The 26,697-nt window shown below is 42.0% G+C and overlaps 2 protein-coding genes across 6 annotated transcripts; both read right to left on the bottom strand.

The window, feature by feature from the left end:
* Positions 1 to 332: 332 nt before the first annotated feature.
* Positions 333 to 26,308, bottom strand: LOC129843420 (NLR family CARD domain-containing protein 3-like). 5 transcript variants are annotated; one of them, XM_055912130.1, is made up of 12 exons: positions 26,036 to 26,308; positions 21,780 to 21,968; positions 20,159 to 20,275; positions 19,756 to 19,840; positions 19,395 to 19,623; positions 15,887 to 17,693; positions 15,428 to 15,601; positions 13,630 to 13,803; positions 12,784 to 12,830; positions 11,699 to 12,344; positions 3,064 to 3,110; positions 333 to 2,620 (listed from the first exon to the last, which is right to left on the bottom strand). In XM_055912130.1, exons 2-12 carry the CDS (start codon positions 21,950 to 21,952, stop codon positions 2,064 to 2,066), a joined length of 4,056 nt encoding a protein of 1,351 aa, XP_055768105.1. In that variant the 5' UTR covers positions 21,953 to 21,968; positions 26,036 to 26,308; the 3' UTR covers positions 333 to 2,063. The 5 variants fall into 5 exon arrangements, with proteins under 5 accessions (XP_055768105.1, XP_055768106.1, XP_055768107.1 ...); XM_055912131.1 differs by having other exon boundaries at positions 15,887 to 17,687; XM_055912132.1 differs by lacking the exon at positions 21,780 to 21,968 and having other exon boundaries at positions 337 to 2,620; positions 26,036 to 26,305.
* LOC129843422 (uncharacterized) lies at positions 7,046 to 11,322 on the bottom strand. Its single transcript, XM_055912137.1, has 2 exons — positions 9,379 to 11,322; positions 7,046 to 9,347 (listed from the first exon to the last, which is right to left on the bottom strand). The coding sequence occupies exon 2, from the start codon at positions 9,110 to 9,112 to the stop codon at positions 8,147 to 8,149; it is 966 nt and encodes a 321-aa protein (XP_055768112.1). The 5' UTR covers positions 9,113 to 9,347; positions 9,379 to 11,322; the 3' UTR covers positions 7,046 to 8,146.
* Positions 26,309 to 26,697: the final 389 nt, after the last annotated feature.

Here is a 26,697-nt window from a genome sequence, read left to right as displayed (position 1 = left end):
TTGATCCAAATGTGCAAATCGTCCAAACAGATCATCAAGGTGTTATTGGACCATAAACAGATACGGCTCATTAACCTTCACGTACCAAATAATGATGATCCACGTTTGTTTGAAAATATCTACAATAAATGATCAACCCTGCAAACAGCACTAGACTGGATTATTATGGTAGGAGATTATAATACTGTTTTAAAAACATAGATATATTGGAACTAATGGATATATGGAGGCTAAATATCCTGACCTAGTTAGATATACAGTGGGGGAAAAAAGGTATTTAGTCAGCCACCAATTGTGCAAGTTCTCCCACTTAAAAAGATGAGAGAGGCCTGTAATTGTCATCATAGGTACACTTCAACTATGACAGACAAAATGAGGGAAAAAAATCCAGAAAATCACATTGTAGGATTTTTAATGAATTTATTTGCAAATTATGGTGGAAAATAAGTATTTGGTCAATAACAAAAGTTTATCTCAATACTTTGTTATATACCCTTTGTTGGCAATGACAGAGGTCAAACGTTTTCTGTAAGTCTTCACAAGGTTTTCACACACTGTTGCTGGTATTTTGGCCCATTCCTCCATGCAGATCTCCTCTAGAGCAGTGATGTTTTGGGGCTGTTGCTGGGCAACACGGACTTTCATCTCCCTCCAAAGATTTTCTATGGGGTTGAGATCTGGAGACTGGCTAGGCCACTCCAGGACCTTGAAATCCTTCTTACGAAGCCACTCCTTCGTTGCCCGGGCGGTGTGTTTGGGATCATTGTCATGCTGAAAGACCCAGCCACGTTTCATCTTCAATGCCCTTGCTGATGGAAGGAGGTTTTCACTCAAAATCTCACGATACATGGCCCCATTCATTCTTTCCTTTACACGGATCAGTCGTCCTGGTCCCTTTGCAAAAAAACAGCCCCAAAGCATGATGTTTCCACCCCCATGCTTCACAGTATGTATGGTGTTATTTGGATGCAACTCAGCATTCTTTGTCCTCCAAACACAACGAGTTGAGTTTTTCGACACTGTGCTCCAAGTCTCCACCCTCTACGTGTGTGGGTGAGTAAGTGGGCCGAGTATAAGTGGGATGTATGAGAGACAAATATGTTGGCATCTCATCCACTTCTGACCACTAATGAACAACTTTGACTTAGTGTTCCATTACATCAATAAATGACTGGTAAGTTAAGGGTAACACACCCAAGTGCTCCTGAGTGGCGCAGCGGTCTAAGGCACAGCATCCCAGAGCTAGAGGTGTCACTACAGACCCTGGTTCATTCCCAGGCTGTATCTCAACCGATATAATAATGATCGGGAGTCCCAAAGGCAACACAATTGGCCCAGCATCGTCTGGGTTAGAGGAGTGTTTGGCCCAGCATCGTCTGGGTTAGGGGAGGGTTTGGCCCAGCATCGTCTGGGTTAGGGGAGGGTTTGGCCCAGCATTGTCTGGGTTAGGGGAGGGTTTGGCCCAGCATCGTCTGGGTTAGGGGAGGGTTTGGCCCAGCATTGTCTGGGTTAGGGGAGGGTTTGGCAGTCATTGTAAAATAAGAATTTGTTCTTAACTGACTTGTCTAGTTAAATAAACACATAAGAATAGATTGAATCATCATGTTGTGTTTGACACAGGGACCACCTGACACAGGGACCACCTGACACAGGGACCACCTGACACAGGGACCACCTGACACAGGGACACTGAAGAGGAGTCATACACTGGATAGAGGGGTTTACACACTAGAGAGATATTCATACCACACACCCTGGATAGAGGGGTTTACACACTAGAGAGATATTCATACCAAACACCCTGGATAGAGGGGTTAACACACTAGAGAGATATTCATACCAAACACCCTGGATAGAGGGGTTAACACACTAGAGAGATATTCATACCAAACACCCTGGATAGAGGGGTTAACACACTAGAGAGATATTCATACCAAACACCCTGGATAGAGGGGTTAACACACTAGAGAGATATTCATACCAAACACCCTGGATAGAGGGGTTTACACACTAGAGAGATATTCATACCAAACACCCTGGATAAGAGTGATTAGAGTGAAACATCATGTTGTGTTTGACATTGGAAACACCTGACACAGGGACACTGAGACACCAGAACCGAAAAGATGAAACCCTGGATAGAGGGGCTCAGTGAATGTGGAGGTGAATGTGTACAGGTGGGTCAATGTGTCAGAGGAGGCTCTATAGAAGGACAGAGTGCCGGCTGGCCAGTCCAGATACACTGCTACTCTGTGGGAGTTGGAGGGGGGGACGTCTATGGTAGTGGAATTCTTATTCTGCCAGGCAGTGAAACGGTTGTCAGAGCAGCGCAGACTCCAGGACTTGACATTGAATCCAAGCCAACAGTCATCACCCCCTTCTCTCCTGCTGATTCCTTTATATGTCACTCCTATATCAGCCTCTCCCCCACTCCACTCTACCTCCCAGTAACAGCGCCCAGTCAGACCCTCTCTACACAGCACCTCTCCACAGTGCTCAAATCTCTCTGGGTGATCAGGATACGGATGGTACTTTCCCATATGTGTCACCTTTTTGTTACCCTCAGACAGAAAGCAGTATCTGAATACTGTGTTTGAGTCCAGTGTGAGATCACAGGCATCTGATGGATGAAACCAGACACAATATTAGAAATCATCATCATTCACATTAGAATGTTAACTCACTTTTCAATAATTAATTTAATGTAGATGTTTCTAGGTATCAAAAGTAGAAGTTAAGGTAACTTGAGACTTGTTGAATGATCATATGTTATACTGTATGTTAATATAAAACACACTTATTCACATTAATTACACACACACACACACACACACACACACACACACACACACACACACACACACACACACACACACACACACACACACACACACACAGTCAAAGCAACTCTTTGTAAACTTTGGTGTCCCTGATTTCTGCTTCTGTAGAACTACAGCTGATATTTAATGTGCCCAAGTAAGTAATGATGGTGGTCTTTGACTTTGACTTAACTTGAATTAAGTCTTATTCTTAGTCATATTCTTCACAGCAGTCAACACTCACATTTTCTAAGTCCAGGTTTCATTGTGTTCTCTCCACCATGTTCCACACTGTAGCGGTAAGCAGAAGAACAGACAGTCATTGAGTGATACACCTGAACACACACACACACACACACACACACACACACACACACACACACACACACACAGACACACACACACACACACACACACACACACACACACACACACACACACACACACACACACACACACACACACACCTTTGTCCAAGTGGTGGTCAGAATGTTTGTCTTAACTAGCCTGAGAAGTCCAACATGAATATATGAACATTATATGAACATAAACCAAAGCCATAAACCCTACATACATATTAGGTGACAGAACAGAATGTCACCTTTTATTTGAGGGTATTTATACATATCATATCGGTTTAACCATTTAGAAATGAAAGCACTTTGTGTACATAGTTCTCCCATTTGAACAAGTCATAATTATTTCACTTATAAATTCACTTATAGTGTATTAAAGTAGTCATAAGTTTAGTATTTGGTCCCATATTCCATGCCTGCAGTGATTACATCAAGCTTGTGATTCTACTAACTTGTTGAATTCATTTGCAGTTTGTTTTGGTTGTGTTTTGGATTATATTTTTCCAATAGAAACTGAATGGTGAATAATGTCCTGTCATTTTGGAGTCACTTCACTTGTATTGTCAGTAAGAATAGAAGATGTTTCTGAACACTTCTACATTCATGTGGATGCTACCATGATTATGAATAATCAGGAATGAATTGTGAATGATGATGAATGAGAAAGTTACAGAGGCACAAATATCATAACCCCTCTGTTATTGGTAATGGTGAGAGGTTAGCATGTTTTGTTGTAGTCTCTGTTATTGGTCATGGTGAGAGGTTAGTGTGTTTTGTTGTAGCCTCTGTTATTGGTAATGGTGAGAGGTTAACATGTTTTGTTGTAGCCTCTGTTATTGGTAATGGTGAGAGGTTAGCATGTTTTGTTGTAGCCTCTGTTATTGGTAATGGTGAGAGGTTAGCATGTGTTGTTGTAGTCTCTGTTATTGGTAATGGTGAGAGGTTAGCATGTTTTGTTGTAGCCTCTGTTATTGGTAATGGTGAGAGGTTAGCATGTTTTGTTGTAGCCTCTGTTATTGGTAATGGTGAGAGGTTAGCATGTGTTGTTGTAGTCTCTGTTATTGGTAATGGTGAGAGGTTAGCATGTTTTGTTGTAGTCTCTGTTATTGGTAATGGTGCGAGGTTAGCATGTTTTGTTGTAGTCTCTGTTATTGGTAATGGTGAGAGGTTAGCATGTTTTGTTGTAGTCTCTGTTATTGGTAATGGTGAGAGGTTAGCATGTTTTGTTGTAGCCTCTGTTATTGGTAATGGTGAGAGGTTAGCATGTTTTGTTGTATCCTCTGTTATTGGTAATGGTGAGAGGTTAGCATGTTTTGTTGTAGCCTCTGTTGTTGGTAATGGTGAGAGGTTAGTATGTTTTGTTGTAGCCTCTGTTATTGGTAATGGTGAGAGGTTAGCATGTTTTGTTGTAGCCTCTGTTATTGGTAACGGTGAGAGGTTAGCATGTTTTGCTGTAGCCTCTGTTATTGGTAATGGTGAGAGGTTAGCATGTTTTGCTGTAGCCTCTGTTATTGGTAATGGTAAAAGGTTAGCATGGTTTGGTGTAGTCTCTGTTATTGGTAATGGTGAGAGGTTAGCATGTTTTGTTGTAGCCTCTGTTATTGGTCATGGTGAGAGGTTAGCATGTTTTGTTGTATCCTCTGTTATTGGTAATGGTGAGAGGTTAGCATGTTTTGTTGTAGTCTCTGTTATTGGTAATGGTGAGAGGTTAGCATGTTTTGTTGTAGCCTCTGTTATTGGTAATGGTGAGAGGTTAGTATGCTTTGTTGTAGCCTCTGTTAATGGTAATGGTGAGAGGTTAGTATGTTTTGTTGTATCCTCTGTTATTGGTAATGGTGAGAGGTTAGCATGTTTTGTTGTAGCCGCTGTTATTGGTAATGGTGAGAGGTTAGCATGTTTTGTTGTAGCCTCTGTTATTGCATCATTCATATCTCAGGGCCAGAGACTATAAGGACTACCAGTACTGAGTCAATGTGCAGGGTACCAGGTAGTTGAGGTAATAATGAGACTATAAGGAGTACCAGTACTGAGTCAATGTGCAGGGTACCAGGTAGTTGAGGTAATAATGAGACTATAAGGAGTACCAGTACTGAGTCAATGTGCAGGGGTACCAGGTAGTTGAGGTAATAATGAGACTATAAGGAGTACCAGTACTGAGTCAATGTGCAGGGGTACCAGGTAGTTGAGGTAATAATGAGACTATAAGGAGTACCAGTACTGAGTCAATGTGCAGGGGTACTAGGTAGTTGAGGTAATAATGAGACTATAAGGAGTACCAGTACTGAGTCAATGTGCAGGGTACCAGGTAGTTGAGGTAATAATGAGACTATAAGGAGTACCAGTACTGAGTCAATGTGCAGGGTACCAGGTAGTTGAGGTAATAACGAGACTATAAGGAGTACCCGTACTGAGTCAATGTGCAGGGGTACCAGGTAGTTGAGGTAATAACGAGACTATAAGGAGTACCAGTACTGAGTCAATGTGCAGGGTACCAGGTAGTTGAGGTAATAATGAGACTATAAGGAGTACCAGTACTGAGTCAATGTGCAGGGTACCAGGTAGTTGAGGTAATAATGAGACTATAAGGAGTACCAGTACTGAGTCAATGTGCAGGGTACCAGGTAGTTGAGGTAATAACGAGACTATAAGGAGTACCAGTACTGAGTCAATGTGCAGGGGTACCAGGTAGTTGAGGTAATAACGAGACTATAAGGAGTACCAGTACTGAGTCAATGTTCAGGGTACCAGGTAGTTGAGGTAATAATGAGACTATAAGGAGTACCAGTACTGAGTCAATGTGCAGGGTACCAGGTAGTTGAGGTAATAACGAGACTATAAGGACTACCAGTACTGAGTCAATGTGCAGGGAACCAGGTAGTTGAGGTAATAATGAGACTATAAGGAGTACCAGTACTGAGTCAATGTGCAGGGTACCAGGTAGTTGAGGTAATAACGAGACTATAAGGAGTACCAGTACTGAGTCAATATGCAGGGGTACCAGGTAGTTGAGGTAATAATGAGACTATAAGGAGTACCAGTACTGAGTCAATGTGCAGGGGTACCAGGTAGTTGAGGTAATAATGAGACTATAAGGAGTACCAGTACTGAGTCATAATCATGGTAGCATCCACGTCAATGTAGAAGTGTTCAGAAACATCTTCTATTCTTACTGACAATACAAGTGAAGTGACTCCAAAATTTTAATTTTAATTTTAATTTCACCTTAATTTAACCAGGTAGGCTAGTTGAGAACAAGTTCTCATTTGCAACTGCGACCTGGCCAAGATAAAGCATAGCAGTGTGAACAGACAACAACACAGAGTTACACATGGAGTAAACAATAAACAAGTTAATAACATGGTAGAGAAAAATGAGATTCTATATACAATGTGTGCAAAAGGCATGAGGTAGGCAATAAATCGAGTAATTACAATTTAGCAGATTAACACTGGAGTGATAAATCATCAGATGATCATGTGCAAGAAGAGATACTGGTGTGCAAAAGAGCAGAAAAGTAAATAAATAAAAGCAGTATGGGGGGTGAGGTAGGTAAATTGGGTGGGTAGTTTACAGATGGACTATGTACAGCTGCAGCGATCGGTTAGCTGCTCGGATAGCAGATTTTTAAAGTTGTTGAGGGAGATAAAAGTCTCCAACTTCAGAGATTTTTGCAATTCGTTCCAGTCGCAGGCAGCAGAGAACTGGAAGGAAAGGCGTCCAAATGAGGTTTTGGCTTTAGGGATGATCAGTGAGATACACCTGCTGGAGCGCGTGCTACGGGTGGGTGTAGCCATCGTGACCAGTGAACTGAGATAAGGCGGCACTTTACCTAGCATAGCCTTGTAGATGACCTGGAGCCAGTGGGTCTGACGACGAACATGTAGCGAGGGCCAGCCGACTAGGGCATACAGGTCGCAGTGGTGGGTCGTATAAGGTGCTTTAGTAACAAAACGGATGGCACTGTGATAAACTGCATCCAGTTTGCTGAGTAGAGTATTGGAAGCTATTTTGTAGATGACATCGCCGAAGTCGAGGATCGGTAGGATAGTCAGTTTTACTAGGGTAAGTTTGGCGGCGTGAGTGAAGGAGGCTTTGTTGCGGAATAGAAAGCCGACTCTAGATTTGATTTTGGATTGGAGATGTTTGATATGAGTCTGGAAGGAGAGTTTGCAGTCTAGCCAGACACCTAGGTACTTATAGATGTCCACATATTCTAGGTCGGAACCGTCCAGGGTGGTGATGGTAGTCGGGCGTGCGGGTGCAGGCAGCGAACGGTTGAAAAGCATGCATTTGGTTTTACTAGCGTTTAAGAGCAGTTGGAGGCCACGGAAGGAGTGTTGAATGGCATTGAAGCTCGTTTGGAGGTTAGATAGCACAGTGTCCAAGGAAGGGCCGGAAGTGTACAGAATGGTGTCGTCTGCATAGAGGTGGATCAGGGAATCGCCCGCAGCAAGAGCAACATCATTGATGTATACAGAGAAAAGAGTCGGCCCGAGAATTGAACCCTGTGGTACCCCCATAGAGACTGCCAGAGGACCGGACAACATGCCCTCCGATTTGACACACTGAACTCTGTCTGCAAAGTAGTTGGTGAACCAGGCAAGGCAGTCATTAGAAAAACCGAGGCTACTGAGTCTGCCGATAAGAATATGGTGATTGACAGAGTCGAAAGCCTTGGCCAGGTCGATGAAGACGGCTGCACAGTAATGTCTTTTATCGATGGCGGTTATGACATCGTTTAGTACCTTGAGCGTGGCTGAGGTGCACCCGTGACCGGCTCGGAAACCGGATTGCACAGCGGAGAAGGTACGGTGGGATTCGAGATGGTCAGTGATCTGTTTGTTGACTTGGCTTTCGAAGACCTTAGATAGGCAGGGCAGGATGGATATAGGTCTGTAACAGTTTGGGTCCAGGGTGTCTCCCCCTTTTAAGAGGGGGATGACCGCGGCAGCTTTCCAATCCTTGGGGATCTCAGATGATACGAAGGAGAGGTTGAACAGGCTGGTAATAGGGGGTGCGACAATGGCGGCGGACAGTTTCAGAAATAGGGGGTCCAGCTCTCTCAGAACATCTGCTATCTGGATATGGGTAAAGGAGAAGCTGGGGAGGCTTGGGCGAGTAGCAGCGGGGGGGGGCGGGGCTGTTGGCCAAGGTTGGAGTCGCCAGGAGGAAGGCATGGCCAGCCATTGAGAAATGTTTGTTGAAGTTTTCGATTATCATGGACTTATCAGTGGTGACCGTGTTACCTAGCCTCAGTGAAGTGGGCAGCTGGGAGGAGGTGCTCTTGTTTTCCATGGACTTTACAGTATCCCAGAACTTTTTGGAGTTAGAGCTACAGGATGCAAATTTCTGCTTGAAAAAGCTGGCCTTTGCTTTCCTGACTGACTGCGTGTATTGGTTCCTGACTTCCCTGAACAGTTGCATATCGCGGGGGCTCTTCGATGCTATTGCAGTTCGCCACAGGATGTTTTTGTGCTGGTCGAGGGCAGTCAGGTCTGGAGTGAACCAAGGGCTATATCTGTTCTTGGTTCTGCATTTTTTGAACGGAGCATGCTTGTCTAATATGGTGAGGAAGTAACTTTTAAAGAATGACCAGGCATCCTCAACTGACGGGATGAGGTCAATATCCTTCCAGGGTACCCGGGCCAGGTCGATTAGAAAGGCCTGCTCGCAGAAGTGTTTTAGGGAGCGTTTGACAGTGATGAGGGGTGGTCGTTTGGCCGCGGACCCGTGGCGGATACAGGCAATGAGGCAGTGATCGCTGAGATCTTGATTGAAGACAGCAGAGGTGTATTTGGAGGGCAAGTTGGTCAGGATAATGTCTATTAGGGTGCCCATGTTTACGGATTTAGGGTTGTATCTGGTGGGTTCCTTGATGATTTGTGTGAGATTGAGGGCATCAAGCTTAGATTGTAGGACTGCCGGGGTGTTAAGCATATCCCAGTTTAGGTCACCTAACAGAACAAACTCTGAAGCTAGATGGGGAGCGATCAATTCACAGATGGTGTCCAGGGCACAGCTGGGAGCTGAGGGTGTCGGCAGCAGGCGGCAACAGTGAGAGACTTATTTCTGGAGAGATTAATTTTTAAAATTAGAAGTTCGAACTGTTTGGGCATAGACCTGGAAAGTATGACAGAACTTTGCAGGCTATCTCTGCAGTAGATTGCAACTCCTCCCCCTTTGGCAGTTCTATCTTGCAACACCTCCCCCTTTGGCAGTTCTATCTTGACGGAAAGTGTTATAGTTGGGTATGGAAATCTCCGAATTTTTGGTGGCCTTCCTAAGCCAGGATTCGGACACGGCAAGGACATCCGGGTTGGCAGAGTGTGCTAAAGCGGTGAGTAAGGCAAACTTAGGGAGGAGGCTTCTGATGTTGACATGCATGAGGCCAAGGCTTTTTCGATCACAGAAGTCAACAAATGAGGGTGACTGGGGACATGCAGGGACTGGGTTTACCTCCACATCACCCGAGGAACAGAGGAGTAGTAGGATGAGGGTGCGGCTAAAGGCTATCAAAACTGGTCGCCTAGAGCGTTGGGGACAAGGAATAAAAGGAGCAGATTTATGGGCGTGGTAGAATAGATTCTGGGCATAATGTGCAGACCAGGGTATGGTGGGGCACGGGTACAGCGGAGGCAAGCCCAGGCACTGGGTGATGATAAGAGAGGTTGTATCTCTGGACATGCTGGTCTCAATGGGTGAGGTCACCGCATGTGTGGGGGGTGGGACAAAGGAGGTATCAGAGGTATGGAGAGTGGAACTACGGGGTCCATTGCAAACCAAAACAATGATAACTAGCCTGAACAACAGTATGCAAGGCATATTGATATTTGAGGGAGACAAACAATAAGGCGTAAAGTGATTGCAGGTCTTGATTGGGAGAGCTAGCTAAAACAACAGGTGAGATAACAGCAGCTAGTCAGCTAACACAGCAACAGAAGGTAAAAATGGCGACGGCTAGGCAGAGAGGGTCGGATTAACTACACACAGAGCCTGAGTTAAAACACAGAGCCGACAGATAAAACACAAATAAACAGAATGGAGTACCGTGAATTAATGGACAGTCAAGCAGGCATCAGCTATGTAGCCAAGTGATCATAGTGTCCAGGGGGCAGCCGTAGATGGAGCAGTGAGGCCTCCACTAAGCTAGCCCGGGGGGGTGGTCTGCTCAGACGGAGGGGGTCTGCTCAGACGGAGGGGGTCTGCTCAGACGGAGGCCGGTTGAGGGCACAGCGGATGGGCTATTCGTCTGCAGACCAGACGTGGTCGTGTCGACAGAGAATCCAAGCCGGATGGCGATGGCGAAAGAGAGGTTGTCTGTTCAGATAGCAGCCGATATGCTCAAGACAGCTAACGATTAGCGGGCCGCAGTTAGCATAATGGCGTTCCGGTTACGTCGCGATGGAGGGGCCAGTTGAATAACTCCCTCGGGCAGATAACGTCGGTATCCCAGTCGTGAAGGCCCGGTGGGGCTCCGCATCGGCAGTAAACGGGTCCGAATAGGTGATTGTAGCCCAGGAGTGGCTGATGGAACTCTTCAGCTGGCTAGTTCCGGGATAATTGGTGTTTGCTCCGGAATTGATGTTAGCCAATAGTCACTCGGATAGCAGCTGGTTAGCTGCAAGATCCAGGTGTAAATGTCCAGAACTTGCGGTAAAAATCCGGGGATATGGAGAGAAAATAGGTCTGGTATGCTCTGGTCTGAGTCGCGTTGTACAAAACTGGCAATAGTTTTCCGAGCTAAAGGATAGCTGATGAGCGCTAGCTGTGGTTAGCTGAACTACTAACGTTAGCTTGTGAGCTGGCTAACTTCTGGCTAGCTTCTGTTGTTGATTTCGGATACGAGGTGAATAGTACCTTTGAGGAAGAAAAAAAACAGATCCGCACCACATTTGGTGAGGTGGGTTGCAGGAGAGTGTTTTGAAGTTGAGTTTTTAAGAAGAAAAAAATATATATAAAAAGAAATGCAAAGAAAAATATATAAAATATATATACACGGGACAGGACGAGGACAAAGGACATCTGACTGCTACGCCATCTTGGATACAATGACAGGACATTATTCACCATTCAGTTTCTATTAGGAAAAACATCCAAAACACAACCAAGACAAACTGCAAATGCATTTAACAAGTTAGTAGAATCACAAGCTTGATGTAATCACTGCAGGCATGGAATATGGGACCAAATACTAAACTTATGACTACTTTAATACAATATAAGTGAATTCGTCCAAATAATTTAGACTTCTTCAAATGGGAGAAATAGATACATAAAGCGCTTTAATTTCTAAACGGTAAAGAAGAAATGTATGAAAATTCCCTCAAATAATAGGTGACCTTCTGTACTGTCACCTAATATGAAACATTTGATCTCAAATCCAAAATTCTGGAGCATAGCACCAAATGTAAAACTGTAAGCTTCACTGTCCAAAAAAATATGGCGTGGACTATGTGCGTCTGGTAAAAACAGGTGGATCTGGTGAACAGTTATCACTTGTTGACCAACTACAGGAATACTGACCTCAGAGTCTCCAGTTTACAGTGGGGATTCCCCAGTCCAGCAGAGAGCAGCTCCAGTCCTGAATCCTTCAAGTCATTGTTACTCAGATTCACCTGACAAAAGGACGCTGAGACACCAGAACCCCAAAGATGAAACCCTGGATAGAGGGGTTCAGTGAATGTGGTGTGGAATGTGTGCAGATGGGTCAGTGTGTCAGAGGAGGCTCTATAGAAGGACAGAGTGCCGGCTGGCCAGTCCAGATACACTCCTACTCTGTGGGAGCTGAAGGAGGAGACGTCTATGGTAGTGGAATTATTATTGTGCCTGGCATAGTAACTGTTGTCAGAGCAGCGCAGACTCCAGGACTTGTCATTGAATCCAAGCCAACAGTCATCACCCTCTCCTCTCCTGCTGATTCCTTTATATGTCACTCCTATATCAACCCTTCTCCCATACCACTCTTTCTCTCCTCTCCCACTCCACTCTACCTCCCAGTAACAGCGCCCAGTCAGACCCTCTCTACACAGCACCTCTCCACAGTGCTCAAATCTCTCTGGGTGATCAGGATACGGATGGTGCTTTCCCATATGTGTCACCTTTTTGTTACCCTCAGACAGAGAGAGGAGTCTGAATACTGTGTTTGGGTCCAGTGTGAGATCACAGGCATCTGATGGATGAAACCAGACACAATATTAGAAATCATCATCATTCACATTAGAATGTTAACTCACTTTTCACTAATTCATTTAATGTAGATGCTTCTAGGTATCAAAAGGAAAAGTTAAGGTAACTTGAGACATGTTGAATGATCATATGTTATACTGTATGGTAATATAAAACACACTTATTCCCATTAATTACACACACACACACACACACACACACACACACACACACACACACACACACACACACACACACACACACACACACACACACAGTCAAAGCAACTCTTTGTAAACGTTGGTGTCCCTGATTTCTGCTTCTGTAGAACTACAGCTGATATTTAATATGACCAAGTAAGTAATGATGGTGGTCTTTGACTTTGACTTAACTTGAATTAAGACTTATTCTTAGTCATATTCTGCACAGCAGTCAAAACTCACATTTTCTAAGCCCAGGTTTCATTCTGTTGTCTCCACCATGTTCCATACTGTAGCAGTAAGCAGAATAACAGACAGTCATTGAGGGATACACCTGAACACACACACACACACACACTTGTCACAAACACACCCTAGACACACACACACTGGACACACACACACATGGTCAAGCATTGGTGAAAATAATTGTCTGTTTGTGTGTATTTGTGTCCAGTTTGTGTGTGTGTGCGTTTGTGTGTGTGAGTGTGTGCGTTTGTGTGTGTCCAGTGTGTGTGTGTGTGTGTGTGTGTGTGTATCGAGTATGTGTGTGTATGTGTCCAGTATGTGTGTGTATGTGTCCAGTGTGTGTGTGTCCAGTATGTGTGTGTATCCAGTATGTGTGTGTATGTTTCCAGTGTGTGTGTGTGTCCAGTATGTGTGTGTATCCAGTATGTGTGTGTGTGTGTGTGTGTGTGTGTGTGTGTGTGTGTGTGTGTGTGTGTGTGTGTGTGTGTGTGTGTGTGTGTGTGTGTGTGTCGAGTATGTGTGTGTCCAGTGTGTGTGTGTGTCCAGTATGTGTGTGTGTCCAGTATGTGTGTGTGTGTGTGTGTGTGTCCAATGTGTAAGTGTGTTACGTGTGTGTGTGTGTATATTGGACACACACAAACACACACACAGAGGACACACACACGCAGGACACACACACACAGACAAACACAATGGACACACACACACAGGACACACACACACACAGGACACACACACAGCATATAACATTTGTCCAAGTGGTGGTCAGAATGTTTGTCTTAACTAGCCTGATAAGTCCAACATGTCTGATATGAACATTGACATAAACCCTCTACATACTTGAGTTTCTCCAGTCTGCAGTGTGGATCCTCCAGTCCAGCAGAGAGCAGTCTGACTCCTGAGTCTCCTGGGTGATTGTAGCTCAGGTCCAGCTCTCTCAGGTGTGAGGGGTTTGACCTCAGAGCTGAGACCAGAGAAGCACAGCCTTCCTCTGTGACTAGACACCCTGACAGCCTGCAAAGAGTCAAATCATATTAAAACCACACTGCTATTCTTTGGTGGTGAAAATAGTGGCAGAATATTTTTTCAAGATATTCAGATACATCAGTGTCCTGAAACCTGCCATATCTATTCATAAATCGATGTTTCATTATTAGAAATGAGAAATTATAAAAGTATTGCTCTATGCTAACATTTGAAATGTGAATCTACACTCCAGCATTTTAGATTTGAGATCAAATGTTTCATATTAGGTGACAGTATATAATGTCACCTTTAATTTGAGGGTATTTTAATACATGTCTGTTAGAAATGAAAGCACTTTATGTATCTAGTCCCCCTATTTGAAGAGTCATAACTATTCTGACAAATTTACTTATAATACAATAATCAAAATAAATGAAGTATTTGTTCCCAAACTCATTGGTTGCATTTGCAGTTTGTTTTGGTTGTGTTTTGGGTAATGTTTCGTTTTTCCCAATATTAAAATGGTGGATGATGACTGGAGTAATTTTCTGTCTAAGGGAGTAGATAACACATTTCTAAACAATACTAAATTAATCCTGATGATTCCTTGATTAATACAAATCATAAATGAATCATAATGAGGGAGAAAGTTACAGAGACTACAACAAAACATGTAAACCTCTCACCATTACCAATAACAGAGGCTACAACAAAACATGCTAACCTCTGACCATTACCAATAACAGAGGCTACAACAAAACATGCTAACCTCTCACCATTACCAATAACAGAGACTACAGCAAAACATGCTAACCTCTCACCATTACCAATAACAGAGGCTACAACAAAACATGCTAACCTCTCACCATTACCAATAACAGAGGCTACAACAAAACATACTAACCTCTCACCATTACCAATAACAGAGGCTACAACAAAACATGCTAACCTCTCACCATTACCAATAACAGAGACTACAACAAAACATACTAACCTCTCACCATTACCAATAACAGAGGCTACAACAAAACATGCTAACCTCTCACCATTACCAATAACAGAGGGGGTCTGATCTTTGTGCCTCTGTAACTTTCTCATTCGTCATTATTCTCGATTCATTCCTGATTATTCATAATCATGGTAACATCCACATGAATGTAGAAGTGTTCAGAAACATCTTCTATTCTTACTGACAATACAAGTGAAGTGACTCCAAAATGACAGGACATTATTCACCATTCAGTTTCTATTAGGAAAAACATCCAAAACACAACCAAGACAAAACTGCAAATGTATTCAACAAGTTAGTAGAATCACAAGCTTGATGTAATCACTGCAGGCATGGAATATGGGACCAAATACTAAACTTATGACTACTTTAATACAATATAAGTGAATTTGTCCAAAATATTAAGACTTCTTCAAATGGGAGAACTAGTTACATAAAGTGCTTTCAAATCTAAACGGTAAAAAATATATATGAATGAAAATACCCTCAAATAAAAGGTGACATTCTGTACTGTTAAAATCCAAAATGCTGGAGCATAGCACCAAACGTAAAACTGTAAGCTTCACTGTCCAAACACATATGGTGTGGACTATGTGTGTCTGGTAAACACATGTGGATCTGGTGAACAGTTATCACTTGTTGACCAACTACAGGAATGCTGACCTCAGAGTCTCCAGTTTACAGTGGGGATTCCCCAGTCCAGCAGAGAGCAGCTTCACTCCTGAATCCTTCAGGTCATTGTTACTCAGATCCAGCTCTCTCAGGTGTGAGGGGTTTGACTTCAGAGCTGAGACCAGAGAAGCACAGCCTTCCTCTGTGACTCCACAGCCTGACAACCTGCAAAGAGATCATCATGACTTCACAAACACACTGTTAATTTAACACCAGTAGTGTAGAAGGACAATGGCAGATGTATTTGGTTTATTCTCTCAAACAACATATAGATTCATCTTCCGTCTCCTAGAATTGTATGGTCATAATTTATACTAATGTCAAAATCAATGCATTTCTTCAATATGTTTTTCAATATAATACTAAACACATATTATTATGCATATTTTACTCTAAACTGAATATTTCTTCCTGATGATTTGTTCTTATATGTCATTTTTATTTACTCACAGAACAGCTCTGGAGGCTTTGACCACTGGCAGCAGCCTCAGAAGACCTTCCTCTGATCTGGAGTATTTCGTCAGGTCAAACACATCCAGCTCCTTTTCTGAAGTCAGCAACACAAAGACCAGAGCTGACCACTGTGCAGGTGACAGTTTGGGTTTTGAGAGACTTCCTGATCTCAGGTATCTTTGGATCTCCTCCACTAGAGAATGGTCATTCAGTTCATTCAGACAGTGGAACAGATTGATGCTCCTCTCTGGAGAGGGATTCTCCCTGATCTTCTCCTTGATGTACTTGACTGTTTCTTCATGGCTCTGTGAGCTGCTTCTTGTCTTTGTCAGTAGACCTCGTAAGTGCTTCTGATTGGACTCCAGTGAGAGGCCCAGAAGGAAGCGGAGGAACAGGTCCAGGTTTCCCGTCTCACATTGTAAGGCTTTATCCACAGCACTCTTGTAGAAAGTAACTTCAGTAACTTCAACCGTGTTTCTGAAAAGCGACAAAAAGTATCTGAACATTGTTTGAGGATCATCCATTAGATTCTCATTGTTGTTGATGAATGAGAGGAACACATATACAGCAGCCAGAAACTCCTGAATGCTCAGATGAACAAAGCAGTATACCTTGTCCTGGTACAGCACACATTCCTCTTTAAAGAGCTGTGTGCACAATCCTGAGTACACTGAGGCTTCACTGACATCAATGCCAGCCTCTTTCAGGTCTTCTTCATAGAAAATCAGATTGCCCTTCACAAGCTGTTGAAAAGCCAGTTTTCCCAGTGACAGAATGGTCTCTTTATTCCAGTGTGGACCTGTCTCTTCTTTCCCAAGATACTTTTCATTCTTCTGTTTGGTATGAAACACCACAAGGTGTGTGTACATCTCAGTCAGAGTCTTGGGCATCTCTTCTCTCTTATGTTCCAGCATGTGTTCAAGGACTGTTGCAGAAATCCAACAGAAGACTGGAATGTGGCACATGATGTGGAGGCTCCTTGATGTCTTTATGTGTGAGATGATTCTGCTGGCCAGGTCCTCATCACTGAATCTCTTCCTGAAGTACTCCTCCTTCTGTGGGTCATTGAACCCTCGTACCTCTGTCACCTGGTCAACACACCCTGAAGGGATCTTATTGGCTGCTGCAGGTCGGGTAGTTATCCAGAGGAGAGCAGAGGGAAGCAGATTTCCCTTGATGAGATTTGTCAGCAGAACATCCACTGAGGTTGACTCTGTGACGTCCCAACAGATCTTGTTCTTCTGGAAGTCTAGGGGCAGTCGGCACTCATCCAGACCATCAAAGATGAACAGAACTTTGTACTTGTTGTAGATGGAGATTCCTGATTGTTTGGTTTCCATTGAGAAGTGATTGAGAAGTTCAATGAAAGTGTGTTTGTCCTCTTTCATCAAATTCAGCTCCCGGAAAGGGAATGAAAATACAAATTGGACATCCTGATTTGCTTTTCCATCAGCCCAGTTCAGAATGAACTTCTGCACAGAGACTGTTTTTCCAATGCCAGCGACTCCCTTTGTCAGCACAGTTCTGATACGTTTGTCTTGTCCAGTTAAGGGTTTGAAGATGTCGTTACATTTGATTGCAGTCTCTGGTCTTGCTTGTTTCCTGGTTGTTGTCTCAATCTGTCTCAGCTCATGTTCATTATTGACCTCTCCTGTTCCACCCTCTGTGATATAGAGCTCTGTGTAGATCTTATTGAGAAGTGTTGGGTTTCCTTGTTTAGCGATCCCCTCAAATACACATTGAAACTTCTTCTTTAGATTAGATTTGAGTTCACGTTGGCAAATCACAGCAAGCTCATCTGAATCTAGAAATAACACAGAGGATATTAATATTACGTCTGTTTTAATGCCTACAGTATTGTAGGATTGTTATAAAGTTTTACATTATAATAATTTATTCTCTTAACTGACTGTATAAATGTGTAAATGTTTTCATAATGCATTACAGACTGTTGTGACTGATTATATTATTATTGGTATTATTGATGGTATTATTAATGTTGTCTCTCTCTCTAAATTAATCACCACAACACATCCCTGCTGGTACTTGATGAGGTCACTAGGTGTTGTCTTAAGGCTAGAGGTCGACCGATTAATCGGAATGGCCGATTAATTAGGGCCGATTTCAAGTTTTCATAACAATCGAAAATCGGTATTTTTGGACACCGATGTTTTATTTTTTTATTCTTTATTTAACAAGGCAAGTCAGTTAAGAACACATTCTTATTTTCAATGACGGCCCAGGAACGGTGGGTTAAATGCCTCGTTCAGGGGCAGAATGACAGATTTTCACCGTGTCAGCTCGGGGGATACAATCTTGCAACCTTCAGGTTAACTAGTCCAACGCAATAACGATCTGCCTCTCTCTCATTGCACTCCACAAGGAGACTGCCTGTTACGCGAATGCAGTAAGCCAAGGTAAGTTGCTAGCTAGCATTAAACTTAACTTATGAAAAACAATCAATCAATCATAACCACTAGTTAACTACACATGGTTGATGATATTACTAGATATTATCTAGCGTGTCCTGCTAGATAATATATATAATCTTACTGAGCATTCAAGCATACAAGTATCTAAGTATCTGACTGAGCGGTGGTAGGCAGAAGCAGGCGCGTAAACATTCATTCAAACAGCACTTTCGTGCGTTTTGCCAGCAGCTCTTCATTGTGCGTCAAGCATTGCGCTGTTTATGACTTCAAGCCTATCAACTCCAGAGATGAGGCCGATGTGTAACCGATGTGAAATGGCTAGCTAGTTAGCGCGCGCTAATAGCGTTTCAAACGTCACTCGCTCTGAGACTTGGAGTAATTGTTCCCCTTGCTCTGCATGGGTAACGCTGCTTCGAGGGTGGCTGTTGTCGTTGTGTTGCTGGTTCGAGCCCAGGTAGGGTCGAGGAGAGGAACGGAAGCTATACTGTTACACTGGCAATACTAAAGTGCCTATAAGAACATCCAATAGTCAAAGGTTAATGAAATACAAATGGTATAGAGGGAAATAGTCCTATAATTCCTATAATAACTACAACCTAAAACTTCTTACCTGGGAATATTGAAGACTCATGTTAAAAAGAACCACCAGCTTTCATATGTTCTCATGTTCTGAGCAAGGAACTGAAACGTTAGCTTTCTTACATGGCACATATTGCACTTTTACTTTCTTCTCCAACACTTTGTTTTTGCATTATTTAAACCAAATTGAACATGTTTCATTATTTATTTGAGGCTAAATTGATTTTATTGATGCATTATATTAAGTTAAAATAAGTGTTCATTCAGTATTGTTGTAATTGTCATTATTACAAGTAAATGTAAAAAAACATTGTATCGGCTTTTTTGGTCGTCCAATAATCGGTATCGATATCTGCGTTGAAAAATCATAATCGGTCGACCTCTAGTTAAGGCTGCTACAATATCATTGAGTTACACAGCTACTTTAGCTGTACTTTAGCTACAGCTTTTAAATGTTATAAAACAACATTCAACATGAGGCAGACAGATCTTACATTTCTCCAGTGTGTCAGCAAGCTCCTTCTGGTTCATTTTCCTCAGGACGTGCAGTGTGATCTTCAGAGCCCCCTCTCTGGCACTGCTCTCTTGCTTCTCATCTTCAGCATCCACCACTTCCTTATCCTGCTTCTGACTCTCAAAGCCTTCTGGGAGTTCTGGACTAAGAATCCTCTTGAACATCTTCAGCTCGTTCTTCACAAATGTCATAATTTTCTCTTCAAGCATCTGGAATAAATTAAGTAAATGAGTTAAGCAAGAGAATAAATGTTTCTCATTAACACATTAATGAATTAATGATTGACAGATCAACTTTACTTGAGGTAAACAAAAACAAATGTACATAACAGGACCACATACACTGAATATGGAGGCCAGGTCTGTTTGATGACTCTGGGAAGACTGACCACTGAGAATCTCTGACTCTGATCTCTCCTGTTGGTTTCTGTGGACAAAACATGAGATTACATCTCCTCATCCAGGGAGTATACACACACACACACACACACACACACACACACACACACACACACACACACACACACACACACACACACACACACACACACACACACACACACACACACACACAGACAGAGGGGGGAATGTTGTGTTTGTTTAATATTGTTTTAGGACTATGAAAATGGACAAAATGATTAGCCTATTGATTATGAAAACAACAAAATAAATGGGAAAATGGGAGAGAAATGACTAGAGACAGTGTTGTTTAACTCACTGACCATGACCCATGAGTTCTTCTTACCTTTGTTCAGTAGAAAAGTCTCCCTCTCTAAAGTTTATAGGATGTTCCATAGACTTGTCACTCTTCATGGACACACAGCTGGGAACAGGGGAGGCTGGTCTCTCCTGCTTGATTGGACTTCAACACAACAGAGACAAACATTACATCTATTGTAATTACTTCGCCACCATGGACTATTTATTGCCTTTTTAATTTTTTTTAGCTTTATTTAACTAGGCAAGTCAGTTAAGAATAAATTCTTAATTTCAATGACAGCCTAGGAACAGTTGGTTAACTGCCTGTTCAGGGGCAGAACGACAGATTTGTACCTTGTCAGGGATTTGAACTTGCAACCTTCAGGTTATTAGTCCAACGCTCTAACCACTAGGCTACCTGCCGCCTTAACTCCCTTATCTTACCTCATTTGCACTCACTGTATATAGACTTTGTTTTCTTTTGTTCTACTGTATTATTGACTGTTTTGTTTATTCCATGTGTAACTCTGTGTTGTTTTATGTGTTGAATTGCTATGCTTTATCTTGGCCAGGTCGCAGTTGCAAATGAGAACTTGTTCTCAACTAGCTTACCTGGTTAAATAAAGGTGAAATAAACATAAAAAATAAAAATAAACATCTCTCATCTACTCTGAGCACAGATGGGGAAACAAGAGTTTAATTCCAAAATGCTATATATCCATTTTCAGAAATGTTGGTACATTAGAATTAATTAAAAATGCATTAAAAATTAAAAATGCAAATTTGCTGTTATTTTCCTGCTGTGAGAAACTGGATCAAATTAATAGATGGCATCTGTGCATTCATCTTTAGATATCTAGGTGAGAAAACCACATATCACAGTCAGATATACAGGATACCAACATTACATTCCAGCTAAACAATGTATATATAGATATCTAGGTGTATATATAGATATCTAGGTGGATATATAGATATCTAGGTGGATAAATAGATATCTAGGTGGATAAATAGATGTCTAGGTGGATATATAGATATCTAGGTGGATATATAGATATCTAGGTGGATATATAGATATCTAGGTGGATATATAGATATCTAGGTGGATATATAGATATCTAGGTGGATATATAGATATCTAGGTGGATAAATAGATATCTAGGTGGATAAATAGATGTCTAGGTGGATATATAGATATCTAGGTGGATATATAGATATCTAGGTGGATATATAGATATCTAGGTGGATATATAGATATCTAGGTGGATAAATAGATATCTAGGTGGATATATAGATATCTAGGTGGATATATAGATATCTAGGTGGATATATAGATATCTAGGTGGATATATATAGATATCTAGGTGGATAAATAGATATCTAGGTGGATAAATAGATATCTAGGTGGATATATAGATATCTAGGTGGATATATAGATATCTAGGTGGATATATAGATATCTAGGTGGATATATAGATATCTAGGTGGATATATAGATATCTAGGTGGATATATAGATATCTAGGTGGATAAATAGATATCTAGGTGGATATATAGATATCTAGGTGGATATATAGATATCTAGGTGGATATCTAGGTGGATATATAGATATCTAGGTGGATATATAGATACAATCATTTCAATATTGAAGAAAACTGTCATCTCACCTCTTAGCTTTGGGGTCATGTTGCCCAGAGAGACTCATTTTAGAGGCAGGGCCCCCCTCCTCTCTCTCCCCAGAGAGACTCATTTTAGAGGCAGGGCCCCCCTCCTCTCTCTCCCCAGAGAGACTCCTTTTAGAGGCAGGACCCCCTTCCTCTCTCTCCCCAGAGAGACTCATTTTAGAGCACTGACCCCTAAACAGAGATCCAACAAGTTTGTTGTGGTTAACACAGTGACAACTAATTCTTGATTGTCAATTGTCTTTCAATCTGTTATTTTCTAAACGTATCTGAGAATGTAGACAGAAGGGCTAAAACGGACATTTAAGATCTGAGGGGGAAATCATTGATCCATTCAGAAAGTTTATTTACAACAAGTAAGAGATGTTATATTATGTTAAGTAGACTAGGTTATAATGTATAGTAGTGGGTTGTTAATGATATGTAGATGTTATATTATGTAAAGTAGACTAGGTTATAATGTATAATATGAGTTTGTTAGTGATATGTAGATGTTATATTATGTAAAGTAGACTAGGTTATAATGTATAGTAGTGGGTTGTTAGTGATATGCAGATCAAGGTCTATACCTCGGCTATAACCTACATATCATAGATGACCAGCCTAAACCTGTTCAGATCAGTTCACATAATGTTATAGTCCTACCAGTAGCAGGACAGAGAATGTACTGTATATAACCTACATATCATAGATGACCAGTCTAAACCTGTTCAGATCAGTTCACATAATGTTATAGTCCTACCAGTAGCAGGACAGAGAATCTACACTATTTATACAAAAGTATGTTGACACCCCTTCAAATTAGTGGATTCGGTTATTTCAGCCACACCCGTTGCTGACAGGTGTATAAAATCGAGCAGACACCCATGCAATCTCCATAGACAAACATAGGCAGTAGAATGACCCATACTGAGGAGCTCAGTGACTTTCAACGTGGCTCAGTCATAGGATGCCACCTGTCCAACAAGTCAGTTCATAAAATTCCTGCCCTGCTGGAGCTGCCTCGGTCAACTGTAAGTGCTGTTATTGTGAAACGTCTAGGAGCAAAAACGGCTCAACTGTGAAGTGGTAGGCTACACAAGCTCACAGAACGAGCCCGCCGAGTGCGGAAGCGCATAAAAATGGTCTGTCCTCGGTTGAAAAACTCACTACCGAGTTCCAAACAGCAAAATAACTGTTCTTCAGGAGCTTCATGAAATGGGTTTCCATGGCCGAGCAGCCGCACACAAGATCACCATGCGCAATGCCAAGCATCGGCTTGAGTGGTGTAAAGCTCGCCACCATTGGACTCTGGAGCAGTGGAAACGTCTTCGTTGGATTTTATGTTATGAATCACTCTTCACCATCTGGCAGTCCGACGGACGAATCTGGGTTTGGCAGATGCCAGGAAAACGCTACCTGCCTGAATGCATAGTGTCTTTTTTTTTTTTTTTTTAATAATTTTTTTATCCCATTTTCTCCCCAATTTTCATGATATCCAATCGCTAGTAATTACTACCTTGTCTCATCGCTACAACTCCCGTACGGGCTCGGGAGAGACGAAGGTCGAAAGCCATGCGTCCTCCGAAGCACAACACAACCAGCCGTACTGCTTCTTAACACAGCGCGCCTCCAACCCGGAAGCCAGCCGCACCAATGTGTCGGAAGAAACACCGTGTACCTGGCCCCCTTGGTTGGCGCGCACTGCGCCCGGCCCGCCACAGGAGTCGCTGGAGCGCGATGAGACAAGGATATCCCTACCGGCCAAACCCTCCCTACCCCGGACGACGCTATGCCAATTGTGCGTCGCCCCACGGACCTCCCGGTCGCGGCCGGCTGCGACAGAGCCTGGGCACGAACCCAGAGACTCTGGTGGCGCAGTTAGCACTGCGATGCAGTGCCGTAGACCACTGCGCCACCCGGGAGGCCCCCGAATGCATAGTGTCAACTGTAAAGTTTGGTCTGGGGCTGTTCTTCATGGTTTGGGCCCCCTAGTTCTAGTGAAGATAAATCTTAACGCTACAGCATAAAATAACATTATAGACGATTCTGTGCTTCCAACTTTGTGGCAACAGTTTGGGGAAGGCCCTTCCCTGTTTCAGCATACCAATGTTCCGGTGCACAAAGCAGGGTCCATACAGAAATGGCTTGTCAAGATCGGTATGGAAGAACTTGACTTGCTTGCACAGCGCCCTGACCTCAACCCCATCGAACACCTTTGGGATGAATTGGAACGCTGACTGCGAGCCAGGCCTAATCACCCAACATCAGTGCCCGACTTTCCTAATGCTCTTGTGGCTGAATGGAAGCAAGTCCCCGCAGCAATGTTCCAACATCTAGTTGAAAGCCTTCCCAGAAGAGTGTAGGCTGTTATAACAGCAAAGGGGGGACCAACTCCATATCAATGGCTATGATTTTGGAATGAGACGTTCGACAAGCAGGTGTCTACATACTTTTGATCATGTTGTATATAGCCTAATCTAAATCAAATCAAATCAAATAATATAGTGCAATTTAAATCAAGTCAAATGTTATTGGTCACAATGTCTGAGCAGCATAGAATGAGATACAGTAGAATAGTATAGAATGCAGTATACACATATGAGATGAGTAATACATAGACTAAGATACAGTAGAACAGTATAGAATACAGTATATACATATGAAATGAGTAATACATAGACTAAGATACAGTAGAACAGTATAGAATACAGTATATACATATGAAATGAGTAATACATAGACTAAGATACAGTAGAATAGTATAGAATACAGTATATACATATGAAATGAGTAATACATAGACTAAGATACAGTAGAATAGTATAGAATACAGTATATACATATGAGATGAGTAATACATAGACTAAGATACAGTAGAATAGTATAGAATACAGTATATACATATGAGATGAGTAATGCCAGATATTTATAGCCGAGGCCAGATACTTTTCACAACATTTCCAACAGAGACCATCAGGTTGGTCGGCATGATTAGTGATCATACTGGAGCTCAAACCTACTGTGACTGTTGAATGTCTGACGACGACCTAACGTTATAATAGTTCGTAGCCTACCTACCAGAACCTACCAGAATCTGTCTTTCCTTCAAATCAACACATTTATCTGTCTTCTAATGCAGTGGTGTAAAGTACTTCAGTAAAAATACTTTAAAGTACTACTTCAGTAGTTTTCTGGGTATTTGTCCTTTACTTTACTATTTATATTTTTAACAACTTTTACTTTTACTTCACTTCATTCCTAAATAAAATTATGTACTTTTTACTCCATACATTTTCCCTGACACCCAAAAGTACTCGTTAAATTTTGATTGCTTAGCAGGACAGGAAAATTGTCTAATTCACACACTTATCAAGAGAACATCCCTGGTCATCCCTACTGCCTCTGATCTGGAGGACTCACTAAACGCAAATGCTTTGTTTTTAAATGATGTCTGAGTGTTGGAGTGTGACCGTGGCTATCCGTAAATTAAAATAACAAGAACATTGTGCTGTCTGGTTCGCTTAATAAAATTATTTTTACACAGAGTTGAACTGCGTCGGCTACAAAGTTACTTTACATTTCATATCAGGAAATAAAGTAACGGTCACTGGGTGAATTCGTTTTGCATTGCCCGGCTCCCCGGGTGAGCAGAGTTTGCACATTTTAGACCATTCCATTGGTCCTTAAAATAAATGCCCACTCACCTGTAGCACCGGGCCATGCAGAACGAACTTCCCCCTGTCGCAGCGCACTGAGACACAGAGTTCTAAACCCAGACGCGTTTCTTCAAGACATCTCTCTTACATTATTTTTGATAAACATATAATTTACTCGAAACCAAGTTTAGCTGTGTTTTTTTCCTCCAAAATGTGAGTTACTGTCGGCCTTTAATAATTATAAACAGGCCTACAAACCCAAAAGTTTTTAATTTGAGAATGTTAATTAGTATGTCTCAAATATCAAACTGTCTTAAAATATTTGATGATTAGTTGAATCAGGTGTGTAAGTGCTGGTAAGAACAAAAGTATTGAGAAACCCTGAGATAAACATAAAACCATATAATTGAAAAGCTCCTCCACCATCTTTACCAGACGTTTTACTGATAACATGTAGGCCTACTGATTAGTTTACACTTTGAAAACTGCTGTCTGTCAGCAACTCAGCTCAAGTAGCAGTTCTACTAACTAGTAATATCTCATTCCAGGTATTCGTTCTCTTACTCTGTTCATTAGAATAAATTATTGTTCAGAAATACTTACTTTATTTTTCAGTTCTCTCCGTGTAGTGTTTTCTGCTCTGTCGTCTCAAAATGGATTCTTTCCAAAAGAACAACTTGACTTTCTGTTTCAGCCCAGCCGTCTCCCCACCCTGATAATAAAGTGTTTTATTAGTATCTTCCAGTAGATGGAAGTAAACACCTACTGTAACTAGACTTTACAACTATGTGTTCGGTTTTATACAAGCAGTGCCCCAGAAGAGGAGTGCTGATCTAGGATCAGGTCCTCCTCTCCCTGTAATCTGATTCATTATGATCTAGGATCAGGTCCTCCTCTCCATGTAATCTGATTCATTATGATTGTTTTGTCTCATGTCTCTTTATAGCCTAGGGGTATTGCTTATTGTATTTCTTACATCTTAGTATATTGACTTTTATATCAACCCTCTATCCCAGAAACCCCCAGCTATGTTCAGGATACTGATGAATGAAGGGTTTATTACTATTGTAGTACTGACTTTTATATCAACCCTCTATCCCAGAAACACCCAGCTATGTTCAGGATACTGATGAATGAAGGTTTATTACTATTGTAGTACTGACTTGTATATCAACCCTCTATCCCAGAAACACCCAGCTATGTTCAGGATACTGATGAATGAAGGTTTATTACTATTGTAGTACTGACTTTTATATCAACCCTCT

Source organism: Salvelinus fontinalis, unplaced genomic scaffold (assembly GCF_029448725.1).
Source record: "Salvelinus fontinalis isolate EN_2023a unplaced genomic scaffold, ASM2944872v1 scaffold_0134, whole genome shotgun sequence".
NCBI lineage: Eukaryota > Metazoa > Chordata > Actinopteri > Salmoniformes > Salmonidae > Salvelinus > Salvelinus fontinalis.
This window is presented reverse-complemented; position numbering and strand designations above follow the sequence as displayed.